Source organism: Scyliorhinus canicula, chromosome 11 (assembly GCF_902713615.1).
Source record: "Scyliorhinus canicula chromosome 11, sScyCan1.1, whole genome shotgun sequence".
NCBI classification, from domain to species: Eukaryota; Metazoa; Chordata; class Chondrichthyes; order Carcharhiniformes; family Scyliorhinidae; genus Scyliorhinus; species Scyliorhinus canicula.
The window spans coordinates 19061855-19089263 of record NC_052156.1 but is presented as its reverse complement, the minus strand read 5'-3'; the positions used below and the strand labels follow the sequence as shown (position 1 = coordinate 19089263).

Here is a 27409-nt window from a genome sequence, read left to right as displayed (position 1 = left end):
CTGACCCTCCAAAAGATGACCCGACCTAGGCCCACTCCCCTGCCCTATCCCCGTACTCCACCTAACCTGCGTATCTCTAGGCTGTGGGAGGAATCCAGAGCACCCAGAGGAGACCCACGCAGACACGGGAGAATGTGCAAACGCCACACAAACACTCAAGGCCAGAAGCGAACCCGGGTCTCTGATGCTGTGAGGCAGCGCTACCCCCCACTGTGCCACCGTGCCAATTCCAGATTGACATAATGGCAGCTGCCAGCGAACTGATTCCCTAACCAGGCACTCCCACTGAGGAGTGGTTCTTACAGGTGTCACCAGTCAGAAAATGCCCACAATTTCCTGACCAGAGCTGCAAGCACAACATCTCGCTGGAATTGTCCCATTCCCGACATCAATCCTCTTATTGGGTGTGACAAAGATTTGTACTTCTTTTTATCACGGGCAATATTCAAATTTTTAAAATATAAGAATATTTACCAACGTTAGTGGTAAGGTGCTCGGGTGCCAGAGGGAGAGCCAGGGTGTCACCCTTCCGTGTCCCTGACCACCGAGGGGTCTCCAATGGTCTGGCAGAGCCCCCAGGTGCCGACTAGTCCACGTTTGTGTGGACCAGTACTAAATGGTGCCTTGGTGCGGCCTCGCTGGGGAGACAGTTGGTTCCTGGGCGCCGGGAGAATCCGGCGCGTGCATATTTACATTGCGAAGCCTCTAGCATCACAAATGTCGCAAGAGATCTCTCGCGAGATTCAACAGCTTTGTCAAACACCAAGTCGAGCGAGACGAGGCCGGCATTTCACGCCCGTCGTCTCAAGCCCAAAATGACTCTTCTTCTGAACTCTTTTGTTTCCTTTAGGTTTTAAATCCAAAGAAAAGAGGGAAAAAGAAGAAGTATATCAATTCTGGAACGGTGAGTACCAACAACAAATGGCTCGCTGAAGCAGAGCGAAATGGGGAGGTAGGGGTGGTGCAATAGTGAAGTACCTTAAAAGCACTGAAAAAAGGCTTACAATAACGTAATCCCCCTTGTCTACGGCTTCGCTTTTCACCACCATACTATTACCTGGATCTACATGTTGCACCTTTGGCGATATCGTCCACAGACCTGCGGTTAACTTCTAATGTATATTGATGACATCCACCTCTTCCCCTCCATTGCTTCTCTTGATCTCACATGCGCTTTATGTCGTTAGACAGTTTGTCTAGTTTTGGATGATATGGATGTTCATCCACTATTGGGGAGACTGAAGGCATTGTCCTTGGTCACTACAACAAACTCTGTACTCTTGAAATCAATTCCATTCACTTCCCAGCCACTGTATTATGCTGAAGCAAACCAATCACAATCTCAGCATACTATTCAACTCTCAAATGAGCTCTGATCCCATATCATCTCCATCACAAAGACAATTGTTTCCATGTCTGTAAGGTGGCTCACCTCCAAATTTAACATAGCTCACCTTCTGATGAAACACTCACCCATGCGTTTGTCACCTCAAAACTCAATTATTCCAGTGCTCCCCCTGGTCAAAACTTCCATTAAACCTCAGTTCATCCAAAACTCTGTTCCCTGCAGTTCATCCTGCAGCATGTCCCGTGGCCTGGCTGAGCTACTTTGGTTCCCTGTCCCAAACTTTGAATTTGAAAGTTGTCCCTCTCAGGTTTAAGTACCTTCATGACCTTACGACCTCACAATTGATACATTCTCACCTAGCCCTACCTGGGAAGCTTGCACTCTACAAGTCCCATGGGGAGATCAACAGTGGTTTCCCCTTGGTCCTCGCTGTGGAAGTTAGGACACACATAAATGCAAGTTGTTAAGCTAAAGTTATATCGACTTCCGGTTGCGGCTATGCGGAGCTAAGCCGCACGTTCGGCAGCTCCCGCTTTAAAAGGACTTGTGGGCTCTTTTAAGGGCTCCAAACGGCGCTGATGCGACGATTCCCGGTGGATAAAGGGGTCTGGAGCAAAACCCCCCGGGATTTATGGTGCGGACTCGAAGTCGGGCGAGGAGAAAAACGGCAGCAGCTCCCCTGGAAAAGTGGGGGAAGGTGGACAAAATGGCGGCCAGTGAAGCCCCTGAGGAGTGGAGGCAGTGGGCTGAGGAGCAGCAGGCGGCCCTTCTGGGCTATTTCACGGAGCTGAAAGGAGAGTTGTTGGAATCCCTGAAGGTGACGACGAGTAAGCTGCTGGAGACCCAGACAACCCAGGGTGCAGCGATACTTGAGTTGCAGCAGCCGGCCTCTGAGCGCGAGGAGGAGGTTTCGGCCCTCGTGGGGAAGGTGGAGATACACGAGGCACTTCATAAAAAGTGGCAAGATCGGTTCTAGGAGATGGAGCTTTGGTCACGGAGGAAGAACCTGCGGATCCTGGGCCACAAGGAGGGGCTGGAGGGGTCGGACCTGCCGGCCTATGTGGCCGTGATGTTGAACTCGCTGGTGGGGGCAGGATCCTTCCATCTGCCCCTAGAGCTGGAGGGGGCCCATAGAGTGCTGGCCAGGCGGCCTAAGACGAATGAACTCCCGCGGGCGGTGCTGGTGCGGTTCCATCGGTTCAGTGACCGGGAGTTTGTTCTCCGATGGGCCAAGAAGGTGAGGAGTAGTAAGTGGGAGAATTCGGTAGTGCGTATCTACCAGGACTGGAGTGCGGAGGTGGCCAAGCGGAGAGCCGGGTTTAAGCGGACGAAGGCGGTGCTCCATGGAAAGCAGGTGAAGTTCGGCATGTTGCCGCCTGCGCGCCTGTGGATCACTACTTTGAGTCCCCGGAGGAAGCGTGGGCCTTTGTGCAGGCTGAAAAGCTGGACTCGAACTAGAGATTGGGGGCTGTGGGAGTTTTTCTATTCTATTTATGTATCATTGTTTATGCTGTAGCGGGTTATTCTGTTTGTTTTTGTTTTTTCTCTCGTTTTCGGATGATGTGGGTTATGGTTTTGTGTTCTAAGGGGGGTACTGGGGTTTGTGGTTGATCTGTGTCTTTGTTTGTACGGAGTTGGTGGTTGGGTTGGGACTGCGGTTTGGGAGCTGCGTTGGTGGGGTGGGGCAGTGTGAAAGCGCGGGCTTTTCTCTGGTTTCCCGCGCTGCGGGACGAGGTGGGGGGGAGCTGGTGGCGAGGGGCGTGGCTATTAGACCGGGTTTCCCGCGCTGAAGCGGTGCCCAGGAGCTGATGCAGGGGAGGAGGGGGGACCACATATCGGGAGGGGTCGGAGTTAGAGCGGGAGCTGCCGGGGTCAGCAGAAGTCAGCTGGCTCACGGGAGTACAGTGGAGGGAGAGTCGCGGCTAGGAGAGGTCCTAGCCTTGGGGTGGGGGGGGGGGGGGGGGATACCGGGTTGCTGCTGGATTGGCCAGGGAGGAGTTGGTGCGGGTTGGGGTGAGGGTCTATCGCCATGGGAAACGGGCCGAATGGGTGATGGCCAGGGGCGAGCAGTCGATGGGCTATCGCTAGTCGATGGGGGAGGGGGGTGGGGTGCCTCCTGATCCGGCTGATTACGTGGAACGTGAGGGGGTTGAATGGGCCGGTTAAGCGGTCCCGGGTGTTTTTGCATCTGATGGGGCTGAAGGCGGACGTGGCCATGCTCCAGGAGACCCACCTGAAGGTGGCGGACCAGGTCCGTCTGAGGAAGGGGTGGGTGAGGCAGGTTTCCCACTCAGGGCTCGACTCGAAGAACCGGGGGGGTGGCGATCCTGGTGGGGAAGAGGGTGGCGTTTGAGGCGTCTAAGGTGGTGGCTGATAGTGGCGGCAGATATGTGATGGTGAGCGGTAAGCTGCAGGGGGAGAGGGTGGTGTTGGTTAATGTGTACGCCCCAAATTGGGATGATGCTGGTTTCATGAGGCGTATGTTGGGCCGCATTCCTGGCCTGGAGGTGGGGGGCTTGATCGTGGGGGGGGACTTCAATACGGTGCTGGATCCCCTACTGGATCGTTCTAGTTCAAGGACAGGCAGGAGGCCGGCGGCAGCCAAGGTGTTGAGGGGGTTTATGGACCAGATGGGAGGAGTGGATCCCTGGAGGTTCGGGAGGCCGAGGGCTCGGGAGTACTCTTTTTTCTCCCATGTGCACAGGGTTTATTCCCGCATTGATTTCTTTGTTTTGAGCAGGGGACTGGTCCCGAGGGTGGAGGAGGCTGAGTATTCGGCTATCGCGATTTCGGACCATGCTCCGCATTGGGTGGATCTGGAGATGGGAGAGGTGCGGGACCAGCGCCCGCTTTGGCGTCTGGACGTGGGGTTGTTGGCTGATGAGGAGGTGTGTAGGAGGGTTCGGGGATGTATCGAGAGGTCCCTCGAGGTCAATGATACTGGGGAGGTCCAGGTGGGGATGGTGTGGGAGGCTCTGAAAGCAGTGATTAGGGGGGAGCTGATCTCCATCCGAGCCCATAGGGAGAGGGGGAGAGGAGGGAGGAGAGACTGGTGGAGGAGCTGTTGAGTGTGGATAGGAGGTACGCGGAGCCCCCGGAGGAGGGATTGCTGGGGGAGCGGCGTAGCTTGCAGGCCAAGTTTGATTTATTGACCACCAGAAAGGCGGAGACACAGTGGAGGAAGGCGCAGGGAGCGGTCTATGAGTATGGAGAGAAGACGAGCAGGATGCTGGCGCACCAGCTTCGTAAGTGGGACGCGGCTAGGGAGATTGGTGTAGTGAAGGATAGAGATGGGAATGTGGTGCGGCAGGGGGCAGAGGTCAATTAGGTCTTTAGGGACTTCTATAGGGAACTGTACTGGTCAGAGCCGCCGGCGGTGGGAGGGGGAATGGAGAGTTTTTTGGACAGGCTCCAATTTCCAAGGGTGCAGGAGGAGCAGGTGGAGGGACTGGGGGCGCCGATCGAGTTGGAGGAGCTGGTTAGAGGGATTGGCCACATGCAGTCGTGGAAGGCGCCGGGACCGGATGGGTTCCCGGTTGAATTTTATAAGAAATATGCGGACCTGCTGGGCCCCCTGTTGGTTAGGACCTTCAACGAGGCATGGGAGGGGGGCGTTCTGCCCCCGACGATGTCTCGGGCGCTAATCTCCCTGATCCTGAAGCGTGATAAGGACCCCTTGCAGTGCGGATCATACAGGCCGATTTCACTGCTGAATGTAGACGCCAAGTTGCTGGCGAAGATCTTGGACACTAGAATAGAGGACTGTGTGCCGGGGGTGATACATGAGGATCAGACGGGTTTTGTGAAGGGGAGGCAGCTGAACACTAACGTGCGAAGGCTGCTAAATGTGATAATGATGCCGGCAGCAGAAGGAGAGGTGGAGATTGTGGTGGCATTGGATGCGGAGAAGGCCTTTGACAGGGTTGAGTGGGGGTACTTGTGGGAGGTGTTGGAGAGGTTCGGGTTTGGGGTGGGGTTTATTAAATGGGTGAGGTTGCTGTACGAGGCCCCGATGGCGAGTGTAGCGACAAATGGGAGGAGGTCTGAGTACTTCAGGCTCCACCGCGGGACGAGGCAGGGGTGCCCCCTGTCCCCCTTGCTTTTTGCGCTGGCAATTGAGCCTCTTGCCATGGCTCTGAGGGAGCCGAGGAGGTGGAGGGGTTTGGTGCGAGGTGGGTAGGAGCACCGAGTGTCGCTGTATGCAGACGACTTGCTGTTGTGTGTAGCAGACTCGGTGGGGGGAATGCCGGAGGTGATGGAGATTCTTGCTGAGTTCAGGAGTTTCTCGGGATATAAATTGAACCTGGGCAAGAGTGAGCTGTTTGTCGTACACCCGGGAGATCAGGAGGAGGGGTAGGCTCCCGCTAAAAAGGGCAGTGAGGAGTTTTAGGTACCTGGGGGTTCAGGTGGCTAGGAGCTGGGGGACTCTGCACAAGCTCAATTTTACTAGGTTGGTGGAGCAGATGGAGGAGGAATTTAAAAGGTGGGACATGCTGCCGTTGTCGTTGGCAGGTAGAGTACAGTCCGTTAAAATGACGGTGCTCCCGAGGTTTTTGTTTTTGTTTCAGTGCCTCCCCATTTTTGTTCCGAGGGCCTTTTTTAGGAGGGTGAACAGCAGCATTCTGGGATTTGTTTGGGCGCACAGGACTCCGAGAGTAAGGAGGGTCTTTTTGGAGCGGGGCAGGGATAGAGGGGGGCTGGAGCTGCCCAACCTCTCTGGGTACTATTGGGCGGCTAACGTCTCAATGGTACGTAAGTGGGTAATGGATGGGGAGGGGGCAGCATGGAAACAGATGGCGATGGTGTCCTGTGGATGCACGAGCCTGAAGGCACTGGTAACGGCGCCGCTGCCGCTCCCTCCAACGTGGTACACTACGAGCCCGGTGGTGGCGGCTACCCTCACAATTTGGGGGCAGTGGAGGAGACACAGGGGGGAAGTGGGGGCCTCGGTGGAGGCCCCGCTGCGGGGGAACCACCGGTTTGTCCCAGGGAACATGGATGGTGGGTTCCTGGGGTGGCACAGGGCGGGCATTAGGAAGTTGGGAAACCTGTTTATTGACGGGAGGTTCGCGAGCCTTGGTGAACTGGAGGAGAAGTTTGAGCTCCCCCCCGGGGAATATGTTCAGGTACCTTCAGGTCAAGGCGTTTGCTAGGCGACAGGTGGAGGGGTTCCCTTTGCTGCCCCCGTGGGGGGTAAGAGATAGGGTGCTTTCCGGGGTGTGGGTCGGGGATGGGAAGGTGTCTGACATCTACCAGGTAATGCAGGAGGTGGGGGAGGCGTCGGTAGAGGAGCTGAAGGCTAAGTGGGAGGTGGAGCTGGGGGAGCAGATTGAGGAGGGGACATGGGCGAACGCCCTGGAGAGGGTGAACTCCTCCTCTTCATGTGCGAGGCTTAGTCTCATCCAGTTCAAGGTGCTGCACGGGCCCACATGTCCGGATCTAGGATGAGTAGGTTCTTTGGGGGCGAAGACAGGTGCGTCAGGTGTTCGGGGAGTCCAGCGAACCATGCCCATATGTTCTGGGCATGCCCGGCACTGGAGGAGTTCTGGAAGGGGGTGGCGAGGAGGTGTCGAGGGTGGTGGGATCCAGGGTCAAGCCAGGCTGGGAACTCGCGATATTTGGGGTTGGGGTGGAGCCGGGAGTGCAGGAGGCGAAAGAGGCCGATGTCTTGGCCTTTGCATCCCTAGTAGCCCGGTGGAGGATCTTGCTGCAGTGGAAAGATGCGAGACGTCCGAGCGTGGAGACCTGGATTAATGACATGGCGGGATTCGTTCAGCTGGAGAGGGTCAAGTTCGTCCTGAGGGGGTCGGTACAAGGGTTCTTTAGGAGGTGGCAGCCTTTCCTCGACTTTCTGGCTCAACGATAAGGTACTAGGTCAGCAGCAGCAGAAACCCGGGGGGGAGGGGGGGAAAGGGGGGTGGGGGGTTTAGGGGGATAGTGTTTAAGTTAATTTGTTTATTGTTAATTTATTTTGTTGTTTATTGGGGTTGGGAGGGTGGGGGGGTTTGTTATATGCGTTGTTACGGGTGCCGGGGGGTATTTATTATTATTATTGTTATTGTTATTATTGTTTTGTTGATATATATTTTTCAAAAAATTCCAATAAAAAAATTTTTTTTTTAAAGCTAAAGTTATATCCATCATTGCACCACCTGCACAAAGCAACCATTTGGGGAATTGAGAGATTTACAAAATACTGAAGGGAAAGTGAATGCTGAAAGCAAAGGATTTATTTCCAAGTGGAATCTTGGAGCATGGTAGACTCCCCCACCACCACCACCACTTTAAAAAATATATTAACATTTGACACCTTATTTGTTGTATTTTTTAATCTATGTAGTTCAATGTTTCAAACCAATAATAATTTCTGTCAGAAAGCTTTAAAATATTTTCAATACGAAAATAATCCAGCGAACTCCTTTATAAAATGAAACTCAAATGAACAGATTAATAATTGATAGAGAAATGACAAACAAACAAATTAGGCAATTATTTCTAGCCTCCACTGTTCTCTTGAACTTGTCGCAAAAGTATATGAAAAAGTAATTTGCAAGATCAGCTTACAGAGCTAAATTTTGTGCTCTCTGATCTAACTAACTGACCTACCAATCTGGGATTTACAATCTGTAATACTCTTTACCCACTAGTACTATTACTCCACATATATCCTGGAGGACGTTCATTGCTTTAAGACACGAAGTGCAACCATCTGCCTGACTAACTCACAGTAACAATAGGACCTCCACCACATGTAAAAAAAATTAAGACTTCATAGTTTACACAAGCAGTATGTGTACAATGATTCATGTGACAGAGACAACAGCTAACATTACACATCGCAGTTTAACACTTCAACGCACGGGTTGAAATTGCATAGATTGCAAAACGAGAAAATGAGTGAAAACCGATGAACAGCATCTAATAAACTGACAACGCCCCAAATAGCGGACATCTCAAAACAGTCCTGAATATGACAAATGAGGACATTAGACTGAAATTAAATTGGGACATTGTAATGAAATGTACAGTATAGGAATTTCAAATCTACCATCAACAAGGCGAACTTAACTGGCGAAGCGGGGATAATCGTGGGGAGTTCTGATCACTGGAAGGGCAAGTGGGGTGGGCGGGGGGGGGTGATAGGAAGTTTGGTGTGTAGGTGGTGATTGGGGGTCCAAAGGTCCGGTGCTGTAAAGGCATTTACCTCCTGGATTCTGCCCTGTTTGTCTCCTTTCACTGAGTCAATTTTCAGAATCTTGGAAACCTGGCTGTTGTGCGATAAAAATAGAATGACTGCTAAACTAAAGGCAAGAAACCTCAGTATAATATTTAATTGACCAACCTACTCCCTTTGAACATAATGGAACCCAGCGCCATTAAAAATAGGAGCAGCTAGATCAAGGCAGATTGGGTACCCATTGTGGAAGTTTTCCACTTGCAGCTCTGCCATGATCCCAATTGAGATTGAGTCCTTGGAGACATATTTATTGATGTTGTTGTTCTACATTGGTCTAACCCCCCCCCCCCCCCCCCCCCCCCCCCCGCCTCACCTACCTCCAGGCAAGATGTACTATTGCTGAGTTTATAGTACGTTTTATTATATCATGGTGTGACATCAGTATAAACCAGCTTAGGTTAGCTTTACGGAGATTTCACTTGCTGCAGAATGAATGGGTTGAAAATCCTGATCTCCACCTCCAATTTACTGATCTGCTGTTCCAGCACATAAACATCTATACAGGGAATGTGATTCCTTACGTCTTTCCCCTTATGGAATGAAAGACATGAAAGATCCAATAGAATTCTGTAATAACTCCATGTCACCAGATGTAATAATACCATGTAATAATGCTTTCTATGTTACTAGTCCTGTACTACTGTCAAAGTTGTTCACAGTGACAGCTTATGTTTCTTTTCACTAGGTGACTCTTCTTTCCTTCAAAGTGGAATCCGACTTCACATTTCTGGATTACATTAAGGGCGGGTATGGATCAGCCATGTGCTTTAATGTGTGCACTGTTGAATTATGCGTCCTGATTGATTGAACCTGAATTATTTCTTCAGTCACTATAACATCCCTGTTATTAACCCTCTTACAGAACTCAGCTAAATTTCACCGTGGCAATAGACTTCACCGCATCTAATGGTGAGTTTGGATGGGAAATTGAACTCGTAACATTGTGCTTGTGTCCTTTTTGAAAATTAATTCATGGGTATTACTGGCATTTATTGGCCAACTCTAATTTGCCTTGAGGAGATGATGGTGAGCTGCCTTCTTGAAAATAATTGAGTGGCTTGCTGGTCCATTTAGCGGGCTGTTAAGAGTTAACCACATTGCTGAGGATCTGGAGTCACATGTAAATCAGACCAGATGAACCGCTGGGGTTTTATAAAAAATCTGTAAATTTCATGGTAACATTAGTGGTAACAGGTTTTATTCACAATTTATTTAATTAAAAACTTCTATTTAAACTTGTGTTCCCAGATAATTAATTCAGGGTTTAGCATTACTAGTCCAGAAACATAACTATAATGCTACTGTACCACCACTATAACAGAGGCAGATTAGAGGAATGTACTTACATCATATAATGAAACACAGAAATGATATTTTTCATAAATCAGTTTTACGAGGAGACGAATTAAACCACAACATTCATCTTGTGCCGAGCAATGAAACTCTAAAATGCACCATTTTTTTCAGCTGAAGCAAAATCTTTGACTAAATTGATATATAACACTTTATACAATAAAACAGAAAATGATGGAAAAATTCAGCATCTGTGGAGGGAGAAACAGAGGGCCAGATTCTTTGGTTCCATAGCTGAGTTTGGTTCCCGCCGGTTGTCAATGGGATTTCCGATTGAAGCCACCCCACGCTGCCGGGAAATCCGCAGGCGGGAGGGCGCTGCCAGCGGGAAGAGTGAATCCTAACGCCGGAGAATTCCGACCAGAGTTAACATTTATGAGTCAGAGCTCTGATGAAGTCATGCGGATTCGAAACTTCAACTCTGTTTCTCTCTTCGGAGAAGCTGCCAGACCTGCTGAGTTTTGACAACACTTTCTGTTTTTATTTCGGATTTCCAGTAACCACAGTATTTTGCTTTTATTTTAACACTTAGCAACTTATTAAAATCATGCTGTGTTTGACACACAAATTATCAGTATTCACAATATATCTCGTTGCTTTCAAAGAGAGTGAGTTATTTGGCAAGGTCCGTTTACAGAGCGGTGGGTTTTCCTACAGTACCTGGAGTGCAATGGTTCAAGAAGGTCGCTCGCCACCACCTTCTCAAGGGAAATTCATGATGGGCTATAAATGCTGACCTAGCCCCCTACGCCCACATCGCATGAAAGAATTTTTAAAATAACATGTGTCCTTCCTCTTGCAGGAAACCCTTCGCAGCCCACGTCTCTTCACTACATGAACCCATATCAGATGAATGCATATGCCATGGCGTTAAAAGCAGTAGGAGAGATCATTCAGGACTATGACAGTGACAAGCTTTTTCCAGCATTAGGATTTGGAGCTAAGCTACCGCCAGATGGGAAAGTATCCCATGAGTTTCCACTGGTAAGTAAATACTATACTGGAGAGCAACAGTGATAAAGCGCCATGTGATACTTTAGCATACTAGGGGTGACCATTGACTGGAAATTGAACTGAACTAGTCGCATAGAAACTGTGGTGACGAGAATATTCTCCTCTTGCCTAGATGAGTGCAGCTCCAACAACACTCAAGAAACATGACCCCATCCAGGACAAAGCAGCCCACTAGATTGGCACCCAATCCACAAACATGCACTCCCTCCACCACCACACACAGTGGCAGCTGTGTACCATCTACAAGATGCACAGCAAAAATTCACCAAGACTCCTGAGACTTCACTTTCCAAATCCACAACCACTACCACCTAGAAGGACAAGGGCAGTAGATACGTGGGAACATTACCACCTGGACATTCCCCTCCAAATCGCTCAGCACCCTGACTTGGGAGTATATCTTTGTTCCTTCACTGTCACTGGGTCAAAATCCTGGAACTCCCTCCCTAACACCACTGTGGGTGCACCAACACCACATGGACTGCAGCAGTTCAATAAGGCAGCTCACCACCACTTTCTCAAGGGCAATTAGGGGTAGGCAATGAATGATTGGCCTAGCCAGTGACACTCACATCCCATGAATGAATGAAAAAGTCCTCTGAATGCTCAAGTAATCCTGCTCTTCATTGACGTTACTTTCACCATTTAATGAAAGAAATGCAGAGCTTTTTTGCTACATCTTGATTTGAGTGAATGGGACGTTATTGGGGGTAATTTTAATTTAGTCCGTCCATCAGGAAATTGGCACGATCGAGTGCAGCACTGATTTTGCACCTTGTTTGGTTTAAATTTCCCTGAAGCCATGGAGAGTCCTATTGGGCAGGGTGTAAAATCTGCTTTCTCAGCTGATGACTGAGGCTAAAATTCATCCCAAATTTCCCAAGGAGGACTGGACTCAACGAGCAGAAGTACAATTGGCCACACACAAATTTATAAGTTATTGCGGGGTATATTTTCCTCACATGCCCCAGCTCAGTTGTATGTCCACAGTTTTATTAATGTGTTAACCCCGTGACTAGCTTTAGAATCCAACAAAGACCTGTGGTGGTATGATTTGCATAGCTGTCTGCCATTGGTGCAGAACACCGGCTTACCATTGGCCCTGGTCGGTCATGTGCCTCTCGACCGATTGGTTGAGACCAGTCATGTGACGGATCTCCGATTGGTCGAGAGGCTGAGTTAACCACGCCTCCATACCGAGGTATAAATAGTCAGAACGCCTGGCGGTCGTCCATTTATTATAGTTGACCGCAAAGCTAAGTTCTAGCTTATTAAAGCCTAACTTTTGTACAGCAACTCGTCTCACGTGCAATTGATGGCTCATCAATTTAATAAGCTAGATTTTTGAAGATGGAGTTCCGGATCAAGCCCGAATGCCTCCGCATCAGCCCGCAAACTCAGAACGTTGCAGAAATTTTTCAACATTGGCTGGCATGTCTCGACGGATACCTGGAGTCTGCAACCAGCCCCCCCACCATGGCACAGAAGCTTCACATCCTCCACTCCAGCGTGGGCATAGCAGCCTACGCGATGATCAAGGAAGAGAAAGATTACGATGCCGCCATGCTTACGCTGAATGGACAATTTCTTAAACCAGTCAACAGAATATTCGCCGGACATCTGCTGGCCACCAGACAACAGCTCTCCAGTGAGTCATTAGACCAATTTTACCAGGCCCTCACTATCCTGGGGAGGAATTGCTCCTGCCTCCCAGTTTCAGCTACGGAGCACATGGAACTGCTGATCAGAGATGCTTACGTGGCTGGGATGCAGTCCCCCGCTATCCGCCAGTGGATGCTGGAGAAAGACGACCTCAGCTTAACTGAGGCACGGACTCTCTCCACCTCCCTGGAGGTCGCCGATTTAAACGCCCGCGCCTATGTCCCCAGCCGCGCTGCACCACCCTGGGCCTCCTGGCACGCTTCCCCACCGCCATCCACCGCTCCCGACCTCCCTCAGGCCTGCGCCGCGGGATGCCCCGACAAGTCCACGGGGCCCCGCTGCTATTTTTGTGGGTTCACGAAACACCCTCGCCCGCGCTGCCCAGCCCGCTCCGCCCTCTGTAAGAGCTGCGGGAAGAAGGGCCACTTCTCCTCCATCTGCCAGGCCAAAACGGTCGCTGCTGTTCCGCGCAGCAACCAGGGATCCCCCCCTCCGGGCCCTTGCTGGCCACTCCAGTACGCCGCACCGATCTCTCCCCCCGGGCCCCTGCGCCCGGCCTGCGCGCCTCTCTCTCTCCTCCGGGCCCTTCTGGGCTCCTCCAGTACACCACCCCGATCTCTCCCCCCCACCCCCGGGCCCCTGCGCCCGGCCTACGCGCCACTCTCTCTCCTCCGGGCCCTCCCCGGCCCCTCCAGGACGCCATGCAACTCTCTCCCCCCCGCCCCCGGGCCCCTGCGCCCGGCCTGCGCGCCTCTCTCTCTCCTCCGGGCCCTCCCGGGCCCCTCCAGGATGCCGCGCCGATCTCTCCCCCCCCCCCCCCCCGCCCCCAGGCCCCTGCGGCCCCGACCTGCGCGCTTCTCTCTCTCCTCCGGACCCCTTACGGGCCCCTCCAGCGCACCGCGCAACTCTCCACTCGCCGCCCCCGGGCCCCTGCGCCTGGCCTGCGCGCCTCTCTGCCCCCGCTCCCAGCCACTCCGGTTGGCTCTCCGGTGCCGCTAACTCCGCCCCCCTCTACCACGAGGGCCCCACGGGCGCCGCCATCTTGGGGCGCCGACTCCACGTGCAGGTCCTGGGCGCCGCCATCTTGGGGCCCCGACTCCACGTGCGGGTCCTGGGCACCGCCATCTTGGGGCCCCGACTCCACGTGCGGATCCTGGGCACCACCTTCCGGGACTGGCACGCAAGGTTCTTCCAGCATCTACTCGGACGACAAATATGGATTTTCTCCACGGCTCACGGCCATTCAGCTCGACCAGTCACGTCCACGCACGCTCGCCAAAACGACAACGCTGATCTACCTCAACGGCCACGAGACGGGCTGCCTGCTGGACTCCGGGAGCACGGAAAGCTTTGTTCACCCTGCCACTGTAAGATGCTGCGCGCTCCCTGTCCATCCTGTAAAACACAAAATCGGGTTAGCCTCAGGTTCGCACTCCGTCCGCATCACCGGGTGCTGCATCGCGGACCTCACGGTCCAAGGGAAGGTTTTTAAAAATTAGAAACTCCTTGTCCTCCCTGACCTTTGCGCACCGGCACTCCTAAGACTGGACTTCCAGTGCAACCTGCAGAGCTTGACCTTCCAATTTGGCGGCCCTATACCCCTCCTCACTGCCTGCAGCCTTGCGTCCCTCAAAGTGGACCCCCCCTCCTTGTTTGCTAATCTCACCCCCGATTGCAAACCCGTCGCGACACGGAGCAGACGGTACAGCGCCCAGGACCAGTCCTTCATCAGGTCCGAGGTCCAGAGGTTGCTGACGGAAGGGGTCATCGAGGGCAGCAACAGTCCCTGGCGAGCCCAAGTGCTGGTGGTCCGGACTGGGGAGAAAAACCGGATGGTCATTGACTATAGCCAGACCATCAACCGGTTTACGCAACTGGACATGTATCGTCTCCCCGTATTTCCGCCATGGTAAACGATATCGTGAAATACAAAGTCTTCTCCACTGTGGACCTTAAGTCCGCTTACCACCAGCTCCCCCTCCGCGCGAGTGACCGCAAATACACCGCGTTCGAGGCAGATGGGCGCCTCTATCACTTCCTTAGGGTTCCATTTGGTGTCACAAATGGGGTCTCGGTCTTCCAACGGGAGATGGACCGAATGGTCGACAAGTACAGATTACGGGCTACCTTCCCGTATCTTGATAATGTCACCATCTGCGGCCACGATCAGCAGGACCATGACACCAACCTCCAGAAATTCCTCCAAACCGCAAAACTCCTTAACCTCACATACAATAAGGATAAGTGCGTGTTTAGCACCGACCGTCTAGCCCAGAGGTGGGCAAACTACGGCCCGCGGGCTGCATGCGGCCCGCCAAAGGTCTTTATGCGGCCCACCAAGATCAAGTCATAAAAAAAAAAATTCTTTTTAAAAAAAAATTTTTTTTTAAATTTTTTTTAATAAGGTTAATGTGGGGGGTTGATGGGTTACTGGTATAGGGTGGATACGTTGACTTGAGTAGGGTGATCATTGCTCGGCACAACATCGAGGGCCGAAGGGCCTGTTCTGTGCTGTACTGTTCTATGTTCTATGTTCTATATGAGGCGTCCAGAATCATAACCGGGTGAAGCGCCATTTTTGAAAAGTAGAGATAAAGAGGGCTAAAGGCAGGATGCCGCCGGGGGAAGCGCTGAGGTATATGCCGCACGCTAATTGGTTACAACCGGGACTATTAATACTATGCGGCCCTTTAAAATTGTGAATTTCTGAATGTGGCCCTTGCACTGAAAAGTTTGCCCACCCCTGGTCTAGCCATCCTCGGCTACGTAGTGCGTAAAGGAGTGATAGGCCCCGACCCCGAACGCATGCGCCCCCTGATGGAACTCCCTCTTCCCAATACCCTCAAATCCCTCAAACGCTACCTGGGTTTCTTCGCTTACTACGCCCAATGGGTTCCCAACTACGCTGACAAGACCCATCCCCTCATTCAAACCACGACCTTCCCGCCGTCGACAGAGGCCTGCCAGGCCTTTAGCCGCATCAAAGCGGACATCGCAAAGGCCACAATGCGCGCCATCGACGAGTCCCTCCCCTTCCAGGTCGAGAGCGACGCATCAGAAGTAGCTCTGGCGGCCACCCTGAACCAAGCAGGCAGACCCGTGGCCTTCTTCTCCAGAACTCTACAGGCTTCCGAACTCCGCCACCCCTCTGTGGAAAAGGAAGCCCAGGCCATAGTCGAAGCGGTGCGACATTGGAGGCACTATTTGGCCGGCAGGAGGTTTACCCTCCTCACAGACCAACGGTCAGTAGCCTTCATGTTTGATAATGCACAAAGGGGCAAGATTAAGAACGACAAGATCTTACGGTGGTGGATCGAGTTGTCCACGTACAACTATGAGATCTTGTATCGTCCTGGAAAGCTCAATGAGCCTCCTGATGCCCTGTCCCACGGTACCTGCGCCAGCGCGCAGATAGACCGCCTCCGCTCCCTCCACGCAGACCTCTGCCATCCAGGGGTGACCTGTCTCTACCATTTCATTAAGGCCCGCAACCTGCCTTTCTCCATCGCGGAAGTCAGGACAGTAACCCGTGACTGCCACATCTGCGCCGAGTGCAAACCGCACTTCTACCGCCCCGAGCGCGCACATCTGATCAAAGCATCCCGTCCCTTCGAACGTCTCAGCATTGACTTCAAGGGGCCCCTTCCCTTTAACAATCGCAACATTTACTTCCTGGCGGTAATCGACGAATTCTCCCGCTTCCCCTTCGCCATTCCCTCCCCCGACATGACCACATCGACCGTCATTAAGGCCCTCCTCTCCATATTCTCCCTGTTCAGCTACCCCGCATACATACACTGCGATCGGGGGTCCTCCTTTATGAGTGACGAGCTGCGTCAATTCCTGCTCAACAGGGGCATTGCCTCTAGCAGGACGACCAGCTATAACCCCCGGGGTAACGGACAGGTCAAGCAGGAGAATGGTACCATCTGGAAGACCATACTACTGGCCCTCCGGTCCAGAGATCTCCCTATTTCCCGATGGCAAGAGGTTATCCCCTATACCCTACATTCTATCCGCTCATTCCTCTGTACCGCAACAAATCAGACACCTCATGAACGTCTTCTTGTCTTCCCCATGAAGTCGTCCTCCGGATCCTCTCTCATGACGTGGCTGGCCGCCCCCGGACCCATCTTGATCCGGAAGCATGTGCGGGTGCACAAGTCCGACCCGTTGGTGGAACAAGTCCAGTTACTCCACGCTAACCCACAGTATGCGTATGTGGAGTACCCCAACAGTCGGCAGGACACGGTCTCCCTCCGGGACGGCGTGCGGCCTTCCCCCCCTTCACCACAGACCCCCCCCTGTTTTTTTCCCCCCAGCGCCCCATCCAGGCCACCCCTTCGCCATCCATGGCGTCTCCACAGCCAGCTCGGGTGACGGAGACTGTTCAAGGACCATCGCTCCCGGACTCCAGGACGTCAGTGGAGCCACCACCATCGGCTGAACCGACGTCACCTACTCCACTGTGGCGGTCTGCCAGAACGTCACGGGCCACGAAAAGACTGATCGAATCGATTTAAATTACAACAGCTCCGGACTTTGTTGGGACTTTGTGTACTATTGCTAATTGTCTGGGCCAGTGGGAAGCCAAAAATGTAATAAAAGAAAAGAAGAGAAAATTTTTGTTCTCCCGGCTGCTACTCATACCACCAGTTCGCTCCCCCGGCTCACGTTGATACCCCTCCCACCCCCCCCCCCCCCCCGGCTTCTTTCTCCGCAAGGGGTGAATGTGGTGGTATGATTTGCATAGCTGTCTGCCATTGGTGCAGAACACCGGCTTACCATTGGCCTTGGTCGGTCATGTGCCTCTCGACTGATTGGTTGAGACCAGTCATGTGACGGCTCTCCGATTGGTCGAGAGGCTGAGTTAACCACGCCTCCATACCGAGGTATAAATAGTCAGAACGCCCGGCGGTCGTCCATTTATTGTAGTCGACCGCAGGGCTAAGTTCTAGCTTATTAAAGCCTAACTTTTGTACAGCAACTCGTCTCACGTGCAATTGATGGCTCATCAAGACCCAGGCTCAGGCACAATCTGCCCACGAATTCTGCTGCTCTTCCCAGAGTCTGGACCATTGTGGTCTCAGAATCTACAGTCTTCTAGCTAAACGATCCCCTGTTTTCTTAAAGCACAATTTTAGGGTTAGCTCAGATTAGTTCATTACCGTCTTTTGGGTTTAGTTCACTGACATTTGTGGACCTTTTCTTTTTAAATCCAGTGGCTATTATATAGCTATAGGTAACACAACGGGGCAAGATGTCCTCATTGTGCAATCGTTGGAAAAGTCTATTTTTGCACGGAATTAGTTACACACAGCACTGAGGCTCACAGTGGTCACAATCGCCACTGTCTGGCACAGTAGCAGAATCTCGATCCTTTTCCACACAGTCACTGAATAGCTAATAATTCAGCTCATTTCTGCTGGAATTTAGCCCAGTCACATTGCATTCAGAGAGCTCATAGGAAGCTGCATGATGAACGGGTCAGCAAAGACTCTGCTAAGCTGTTTCCAAACCATTTGTCGCTTCATAACTAATTATTTGAGCAAATCACAGATATTGAATCCTGTACATTTATCACTGTGTCTCACATTCCAGTTGTCATTTTGAATGCCCTATTCCATCACAGTTGTCCTGCATCCTCACACTAATGCCCAATGACTGTATCGTCCATCCTGTGCTGCAATTTCACCCCAAAAGACATATTTACGCTGCAAGGAAGTATGTTTTCAAAAGTAGATAGCATTTGCAGTGGGATAGCTGTGGCATTTCTTTCTCCAAACTTCCTGATGCGTGCAAGGTAAAGATGTTGGATGGGGTTTTCTGGCCGTTGATGCTGGCGGGAGCTTATGGCACCGCCGACAGTGCACCCCAGCCGCCGGCTTCGCGGCAGTGAGGGGTGCGTTCAATGGGAAACCCCGTTAACAACGGAGGGACCAGAAGATCCTGCCACTAGTGAGCTGTCCTCTGTCGCTGCCGAACATGCTATTGAGCAGGAGGAGGAAAATCCCACCCGCAGTTTCTGGTATGTGATTCCTCTACTCGATATCATGATTAAGTCGATCCCTTTTTGAGGAAGGCAAGACCTCCAACGATCAGCAGGAAGTATTAGTCCACTTATGCTTCTGCAAGGCAGTCAGTCATAGTTGCTTTGCCAGATGCTTGGAGACAGGTTGCCGTCTTATCACAGGAGTTTTACTCAAACTTCGAACAAGGTCCTCCCTTCCTGTTCCTCCTCATCATTTTCTCCTTCTTCCTCTTGCTTCTTCTCCTCCTGAGGTGGTCAGCAAACCCATGGTGACTAAGACTGCCCTCATGATGACTAGATTGTGTAGGATAATAGCCGACTACTACGAACTGGGACACTGTCTTCAGTGCATACCAAACAGCTTCTTCTAGGTGGTCCAGGGAGCGGATCTATTGTTTTGGTGCCTTAATGATCTCCTCAATATCATTCCTCAGGGTAACTTGGCTCACATTGTATGGTTGCTGACCACCTGTGGTGTGGTTGAGGAGGTGAGACACCAGCAAGGTTTGGAGTGGATACCCCTTGTTGCCAAGCAGCCATGGTCAGGTTTGACATGGCTGTTAGAAGATTGCTGGCACAGTGGACTGTTGCAGGATAAACACACTCTGACTGCTGCCAGATAGTGGATATTCAGCAGCATGATGTTCTGGATGTATTTGCACACTAACTGCATATTTAGTGAATATTACTCTTTGTGATTGTGGCACATGTTAGTTTTGAGATGTGGCACCCGCAAAGCCACCTGTGTACAGTCAATAGAACATTGCACCCTGGGAAAGCCTGTGATCCTGGCAAAGTTACTGGCATACCACTCCTGCTTCTCTCTGGAAGACAATGAAGTCCTCTCGCCTGTTCTGCAGTGACTCTGTCACCACCTGGGTATATTGATGGATGGTAACCTGAAAAATGTTTGCTACTTTCCCGATTCCAATCTGGAAGGATCCACTGGCAAAAATAAAATAAACTCAGGCCTGCAGTCACCTTGACAACCATTGGCAGTGCCATCCTTGCCCTGCTCTGAGATTACAGGTCTGGTCCCAGGAGGTGGCTGACTTCTGTGGTCACCTTCTTGGTAAAAATGCAGCCACTGAACACAATGGCCCTCCTGGTTTAGGTGCAGGTAAGAGAGGTGCTTTGTGAGAACCCGAGGTGGGTAAGGATATTTACTGAGAACCCTCCTCCTCCAGCCCCTGCAAGCAACTTATCTTCTCTGTTGCCTCTCCTCTGCCTCGCTCCAAGGCTGCAGCTGGACTGCAACTATAGCACCGATGGCTGGGAGCAATTGGAGTACTCAGAGGCCTTGCAGTAACAACAACCCCATCCCAACCTCCATCATGCATCCTTGAAGATTTATCCAACTTTCAGAATACTTCCTACAGTCTAATGTTCTTACAAATTCTGAAGGAACGAGCGGATAATAATAAGCAGCTAAGAAGAAGGTTATAAATAGTATTTGGGGCTTTATTAATATGGGCATAGAGTACAAGAGTAAGGAGGTAATGCTGAACTTATCCAGGACACCAGATAGACCTCAGCTGGAATATTGTGCGCAGTTCTGGATGCCACACTACAGGAATGATGTGAACGCATTGGAGACTGTCCAGAAGAGGTTTACAAGAATGGTTCCAGGGATGAGAAACTTCAGTTAATTTTTTTTTAAATAATTTTTATTGAAATTTTAACAAAATATAAACATCTCAACTGTATTAACAAAACACCGCGGTAACACACCCCAAGAACAATACCCCCCCCCCCCCCCCCCCCCCCCCCGGGTTGCTGCTGCTGCCGGCCCATTTCCCTACCGTTCCGCCAGGAAGTCCAGGAAAGGCTGCCACCCCCTAAAGAACCCCTGTACTGATCCCCTCAGGGCAAATTTCCCTTCTCCAATTAATGAACCCCGCCATATCATTGATCCAGGCCTCCACGCTTGGGGGCCTTGCATCCTTCCATTGGAGCAAGATCCTCCGCCAGGCTACTAGGGACGCAAAGGCCAGAACACCGGCCTCTTTCGCCTCCTGCACTCCCGTCTCCACCGCAACCCCAAAAATTGCGAGTTCCCAGCCTTGTTTGACCCTGGATCCCACCACCCTCAACACCCTTCCAAAACTCCCCCAACGCTGGGCACGCCCAAAACATATGGGCGTAGTTTGCTGGGCTCCCCGAGCACCTAGCACACCTGTCCTCAGCCCCCGAAAAAACCAACTCATCCTCGTCCCAGTCATGTGGGCCCTATGCAGCACCTTGAACTGTATGAGGCTAAGCCTTGCACAGGAAGAGGAGGAATTCACTCTCTCCAGGGCATCCGCACACGTCCCCTCCTCAATCTCCTCACCCAACTCCTCTTCCCATTTACCCTTCAGTTCCTCCACCAAGGCCTCGTCTACCTCCTGCATCACCCGGTATATGTCCGAAATCCTCCCTCCTCCAACCCACACCCCCGAGAGCACCCTGTCCCGCACCCCTCGTGGGGGCAGCAAGGGGAACCCCTCCACCTGCTGCCTGGCAAACGCCCTCACCTGCATGTACCTAAACATGTTCCCTGGGGGGAGCCCAAACTTCCCCTCTAACTCCCCCAAGCTTGCGAACCTCCCCTCCACAAACAGGTCCCTCAACCTCCTAAGCCCTGCCCTGTGCCAGCCCAGAAATCCGCCATCAATGCTCCCTGGGACAAACCGATGGTTCCCCCACATCGGGGCTTCCATCGAGCCCCCCACTTCTCCCCTGTACCGTCTCCCAAATTTTGAGGGTAGCCGCCACCACCGGGCTCGTGGTATACCTCGTTGGAGGGAGCGGCAACGGCGTCGTTACCAGCGCCTCCAGGCTCGTGCCCACACATGACGCCGCCACCATCCTCTTCCATGCTGCCCCTTCCCCGTCTATTAACCACTTACGCACCATCGCTGCATTGGCACCCCAATAGTACCCACAGAGGTTGGGCAACGCCAGCCCCCCCATCCCTGCCCCGTTTCAGGAACACTCTTCTCACCCTCGGAGTCCCATGCGCCCACACAAATCCCGTGATACTCCTGTTGACCCTCCTAAAAAAGGCCTTCGGGATAAGGATGGAGAGGCACTGGAACAGGAACAAAAACCCCGTCATCTTAATGGACTGCACCCCCCCCCCCCCCCCCCCCCCGCCAGTGACAGCGGTAACATATCCCACCTCTTAAACTCCTCCTCCATCTGCTCCACCAACCTTGTGAGGTTGAGCTTGTGCAGGGCCCCCCGAGAAACTTCAGTTATGAAGACAGACTGGAGGGGTTAGGAATGTTGTCCTTGGAGAGAAGAAAGTGAAGAGGAGATTTGATAGAGATGTTCAAAGTCATGAGGGGGCTGGACAGAATAGATCGGGAGAAACTATTCCTGCTTGTAAAAGGATGAAGAGTGAGAGGGCACAGATTTACGGTGATTTACAAAAGAAGCAAATGTGATGCGCGAAAAAACTTTTTCACACAACGAGAGGTTCGGGTCTGGAATGCACGGCCTGGAAGTGTGGCGGCAGCAGGTTCAAGCGAGGCATTCAAGAGGGACGATTACTTGAGTAGAAACAATGAGCAGGTCCAAGGGGAAAAGACAGGGGAATGGCCCTAAGTCATGATGCTTGTTTGGAGAGTTGGTGCAAACTCAATGGGCCAAATGGCCTCCTTCTGCACTGTAACGATTCTGTGATTCTGGGAATTTGAAGGATCTCTTTAAAAAGCGCTGGTGGAGTATTCCTCGTGCAGCCAAAACAATGTTCAGCTGTGCCTGTTTAAGTGAGGGCATTAACTAAAGCAGTGAGGTTGAATAGGGCAGGTCATCGAGTTAGTCGCTGACCTCTGTATACACACCTCATACTACCCTCTGTGACATGCCAATTGACACGGCCTGCTCTGGAACTAGCTGGGACCAGTTTCCATGCCATTTTCCACCTCACATTCACCCATAGCGGCAAAGCTCCTAGTGTTACAGCTGCCAAATGTTGCAGCCTCGGTTTGAAGGAGTGAATCTTTGTGTATATTATGTGTTTGGGTAAGTGAATAAAATCAAATCTAGACTAATTCCTCTCTGGTGTAACATTCACTAACAGATGGAATGGAAGAAGTCAATTAAATTATAAATCCTCATTGCAGTTTGTTTTAGCTTCTAAATGTCGCAACACAATCATGGAGATACAGTGATTAGAAATAATTAGAATTAATGTTCCCCGTGGCAGTAAAAGAAGCAATAACATGGTTTATCAACGCATTGTATTCACCCCAATGTGAACAATTGCGAGGTTCTATGGAACAGTACAACCTCTAAATTAATTTTTGCCTGTGCAATCATTGACAGCATTAATTTTGTTTAGTTTCTTGATAAATTAATCACATTTTCTCCATCAGAAATGTAACATGCTGATTTGTAATAAAGATTATGATTTGAGCCTTCACAGGGAAGAGAAAAGTGGAATGTATGAATAATAATTGAAATGGTGAGTAATCTCAAAAAGCTTGCTCAGAATCCTGCCGCCCCTATTTAACCATTCTAGTGCTGTAACTATGTTACGATTTCTTAAGAGACAGATAACTTTTTAAAACAGACCTGAAGTGACTGGAATGATCAAAGGGCTTGATTTCCTGTTTTAAGACTTTTACCATAAGAACAAATTAAAATCAACGTAAGTTAAGCGTTACTTAATAGGCAGCTAATATACCAAACTACAGAAAAGATACTTTCCCCATTAACTAATTAAACAATTGAAAACCCATGCCACATTCATACATTATACTAAACTTCCAGAAAATAACTAACCCTGTAGATAAAGTCCTGAACTCTTCCCAGCTATTCAACAGGCCCTCTTCTCCCTCTTACGCCAAGGTGAGTCTTCCAGTGTTCTTTGGAAGTCCTTTCACTCAATCTTTTGAGTAACATCAAATTGATTCCATCAGCAGGACAAGGTTGTTGACTCACAAGCAGCCATGTGCGAGAGCCACCCTGAAATTGCAGTGGTGCTTCTGAGCGTGGCCCAGTCACAGAGGGTCATGGCTGAGAACATCGGCAACATTGCCCAGGTGCTGTCCAATGTGGCGCAGACACAGAGGGAGGCGGCCCAGTCCCAGAGCGAGATGGTGCAGTTACTGGCTGCTGTGACACAGACCCAGAAGGTGGCGGCACAGTCAATGGGTGATGTGGCGCAGTCCAAGATGGCGATGGTCCACTCCCTGTGCTCTATGACCGCGAGCATGCAGATCCTGGTTGAGACCAGAGAGGGCCTACAGGACTGGCAATGCCAGGTGGCGGGGGAGCCTGAGGGGATAGCTCCGCAGCCCCTCTCCCCCCCCCCCCCCCCCATCCTCTGACCGTCTCCACCACTATCACCACAGGGATCCGTTGGGACCATGTGATGGAATGTCCAGCTCACATGGAAGTAGCACCCAGTTGGACTGTGGAAAGTGCTACCGTGGGCAGGAGTCAGACATTGTCAAACGATGCGGAGCATCAGAGCTCATCGCAGAGCAGCTCATCATCATCCTCCATCCCATGGACCAGATGCAGTGTTGTTACTGCCAATCCAGGGCTCCACCCCGTAGAGCGGCAGGTATGTGTCACAGAGGAGGTTGCAGGCGAGGGGGTGGCCGGGGGTGAAGGGGGTGTTGTGAAGTGTGGGATGCGATGTCCGTGCCCCTGGCCAGATCGCGCCACCCCAGTTGGTGAACTCAATGCGATCAGCGCATCCCGGGCACGTTGGCCTTGGTGCTCAGGTCATGCGGCCTCCTGTACCTGTATTGGCCCCATGTCCTGCCTATTCTCTCTCTCCCCTGCATCTGCCACTCATCCTCCTCCTCCAGCATGTTGCCCCCCCTGCTGCACAATGCGGGTGACCCTCTCAGCATCATACTGGAGAGCCCCTCCAGAGTGTTCCAGGTATCTGAACCACATCTACATGAGGCAGAAGCACCGTTCGATCACACCCCTGGTTGCTGCATGTGCGTCGTTGTAGCAAGTTTCCACCTTCAGTCTGTGGCTTCTGGACAGGTGTCATCAACCATGGCTGCAGCGGATAACCCCTGTCACCCAGGAGCCAACCTCCAGCTGGGCTCAAATATGTCAGGAATCGGCGAGTGTGCCAGGATGGAGGCGACGTGCACACTGCCCGGGTGTTGGATGCCGACACAGCTCATGGTCCAAATATCAGCGGAACATTTATCAAGTGGAACCCCTTTCAGTTTGTGTAGAGCGGCTTGTCATCTGCAGGTGCTTGTAGGACAACATGCATCCTATCGATCATCCTCTGGAGCCGGGCCATCCCGTCGATGGCGCCGAGCCCTGCTGCCCCGCATCCTGTTGACACAGTACACATTGAAATGATGAATTGAGGCACTTGGGACATACATATAGGGCTTTGTGACAGCGCGGATAGACCTGTGCCCTGCAGGCCCTGAGATCCCGGGCAGATATCAGTCGGTGCCTGCAAGGACCCCATGGCTTAAAAGTTTGGGGCAACTGTCACTCCGACGGCCAACAGGAACGGTTCTCCCCCCCCCCCCCCCCCCCACCCCCCCCCCCCCCCCCCCCCACCCCCAATTCGCAGTGCCAGGTGTGTCATGATCTAGCAGATGTGTTGCACTATCTCCCTGCTGGAGTCTTTGATGGCATGCCCAGTTCTCTGGCAGGTCCTCGAAAGACGGGCACTGCCGGTAAATGCAAGGTTTCATGCGGCACCTCAGTTGCACTTCCTCCTCCTCCTCGACCTGCTGGTGGCTGGCTGTCCATCTTGGGTGACGGGGGTGTGGGCACCCATACGGTCGGTGTTACTCTGCAGAACCAAAGGCCAAGGTGGGTGGTCAGTGGGTTTCTCAGCAAGATGGCTGCCTTGCAAGCTGCACAATAGCGGTCGTTAACCTGGACACCGCCCCAGTCCCAGGGGTGTCACCCCGGCCACTCAGCGCATTCCCCAGTCACCCTCTCCCGGCCCTGGCACGGTCCCTCCCACACCAGCCTTATGTCAGATACAGAGTTAAAAGAGCAAGCAATGATTATTTATAAACAACTGTAGACATTTTGTTTGAAGGATTAAAGGTCAGGACTTTTAAATGCCTTGACACTTGGACACCTCCCTTTACAGGGGCTGGTTTAGCTCACCAGGCTAAATCGCTGGCTTTTAAAGCAGACCAAGCAGGCCAGCAGCACGGTTCGATTCCCGTACCAGCCTCCCCGGACAGGCGCCGGAATGTGGCGACTAGGGGCTTTTCACAGTAACTTCATTGAAGTCTACTCGTGACAATAAGCGATTTTCATTTTCATTTCAACAGATGCGTTTGACAGTTCTTCTTGATGGGTCCCCTTATAGATCCTCTTGACAGTTCTTCTGGACATTTTTGACAGGGTCTTTTGATAGTATTGACGCTAATTTTGACAGGCTGCTGACAGCTCCAATGAGTTTGACAGTTCATAAGTTTGTGCATTTATTATGCGCATTCATGCCAATATTTAACACTGCCAAAGGGCACCTTATCTTCCCCAACAGGAGAACCTGACCTCATCCACAGGGCACCCGACTTTCACTAAAGGGCACCTGATCTCCCCAAAAGGTGACCCGGGACCAAACAAAGGGGTCCCTTAACTCTCAAAGGATACCATGGATATTCAAATGAAGCCATAAAGTTCAGACTAGCTCTTCTTATCAGCTGTTTCTTTGAATCATTTAGTGGTTTGGGTTTTCCTGTCTTGGCCAACATTTATTGCCCATCCCTAATTGCCCTTGAGAAGGTGTTGGTGCTATTCTGCACACTTCGGGCTTCATGCTGCTAGGTGACCTAAATCCCACTTCCATGGTGGCATTTCAATGCCTTGGAGCTTCCATAAACGGTGCATGCATGAAACGTGACCCACCCTATCCCCGCCCTAGTGAAAATGGGAAGTGCCGCGCTCGGGGCGGGATTTACGATTTTGGGGCAATTCGCCACTTTCGCCACAATGGATATGCTCTTCCTCATGGCGAGCATCTGGACCAAGCAGTTTAAAGCATAACCCTCTCATAAGGTCCCGCATTGTAATGACTGCTTCAAACCAGTGGTTCTGGGTTCTAGTTCAAAGGGAATGGCATGCTCTACATTTTGCAAACAGAGCCAGTGTTCCACCTCCCTACCTTCCCTTCCCATTCTGGTATCTCCCACCCGCAGTGGCAGTGAATATATCGTGATGCCCACGTTCCTGCTGTATTGAACTAGACCTGCAGGGAAACACTCAATTCCCACAAAAAGGAGTGCTGACTGTGTTAAGGTTCCATTTCCTAATAGAAAAGGAAACAACTGCCCCAGGTAGTCCAGAGCCCGCTGGACAAACTGTGATTGGCCTCTGGGAATCACCGACAAAACCATTCCCTTCCCTATCCTACCTCCAATCTCATGCAGGCTTCCCAGCCTCTGTACACATCAATGGCATTGGCCGTGCCCAGTAGCATCGTCAAGAAGGCTTCCTTGTTTCCGACAATACATTCCACTCTCATACAGGGCTGACAAAGCTGATAGGGAGGATTCCCAGAAGTCACATCGCCTCCTACCTCCAACTGCCCCAGCCTCACATGGCCACCATTGGTCACCCATCGTGGCCATCTACATGGTGTGCACTTTGCCCACATCACTTGGAGAGTTCAATGATACTTAATTGTCAACCAAACAACCCTTTCTCCCTGTCCCCAATATTTCTATACACAATAGAGGGCAAAAAATGAAGAAGTACGTACTCTGTTGACTCTTTTCCTGGGTTCCTCACGCAGTGTCGAGGTGATTAATCTTAATCT

General features: G+C 51.6%; 1 protein-coding gene across 2 annotated transcripts in view; it reads left to right on the top strand.

Moving 5' to 3' along the window:
• LOC119973878 (copine-9-like) overlaps positions 1 to 27409 on the top strand; it is a 540456-nt gene that overhangs the window by 448262 nt on the left and 64785 nt on the right. For both annotated transcript variants that reach the window (XM_038812403.1, XM_038812402.1), the window contains 4 exons: positions 851 to 904; positions 9271 to 9332; positions 9448 to 9494; positions 10741 to 10922. In XM_038812403.1, coding sequence (XP_038668331.1) covers positions 851 to 904; positions 9271 to 9332; positions 9448 to 9494; positions 10741 to 10922 — 345 coding nt within the window. The remainder of the gene's footprint in view (positions 1 to 850; positions 905 to 9270; positions 9333 to 9447; positions 9495 to 10740; positions 10923 to 27409) is intronic.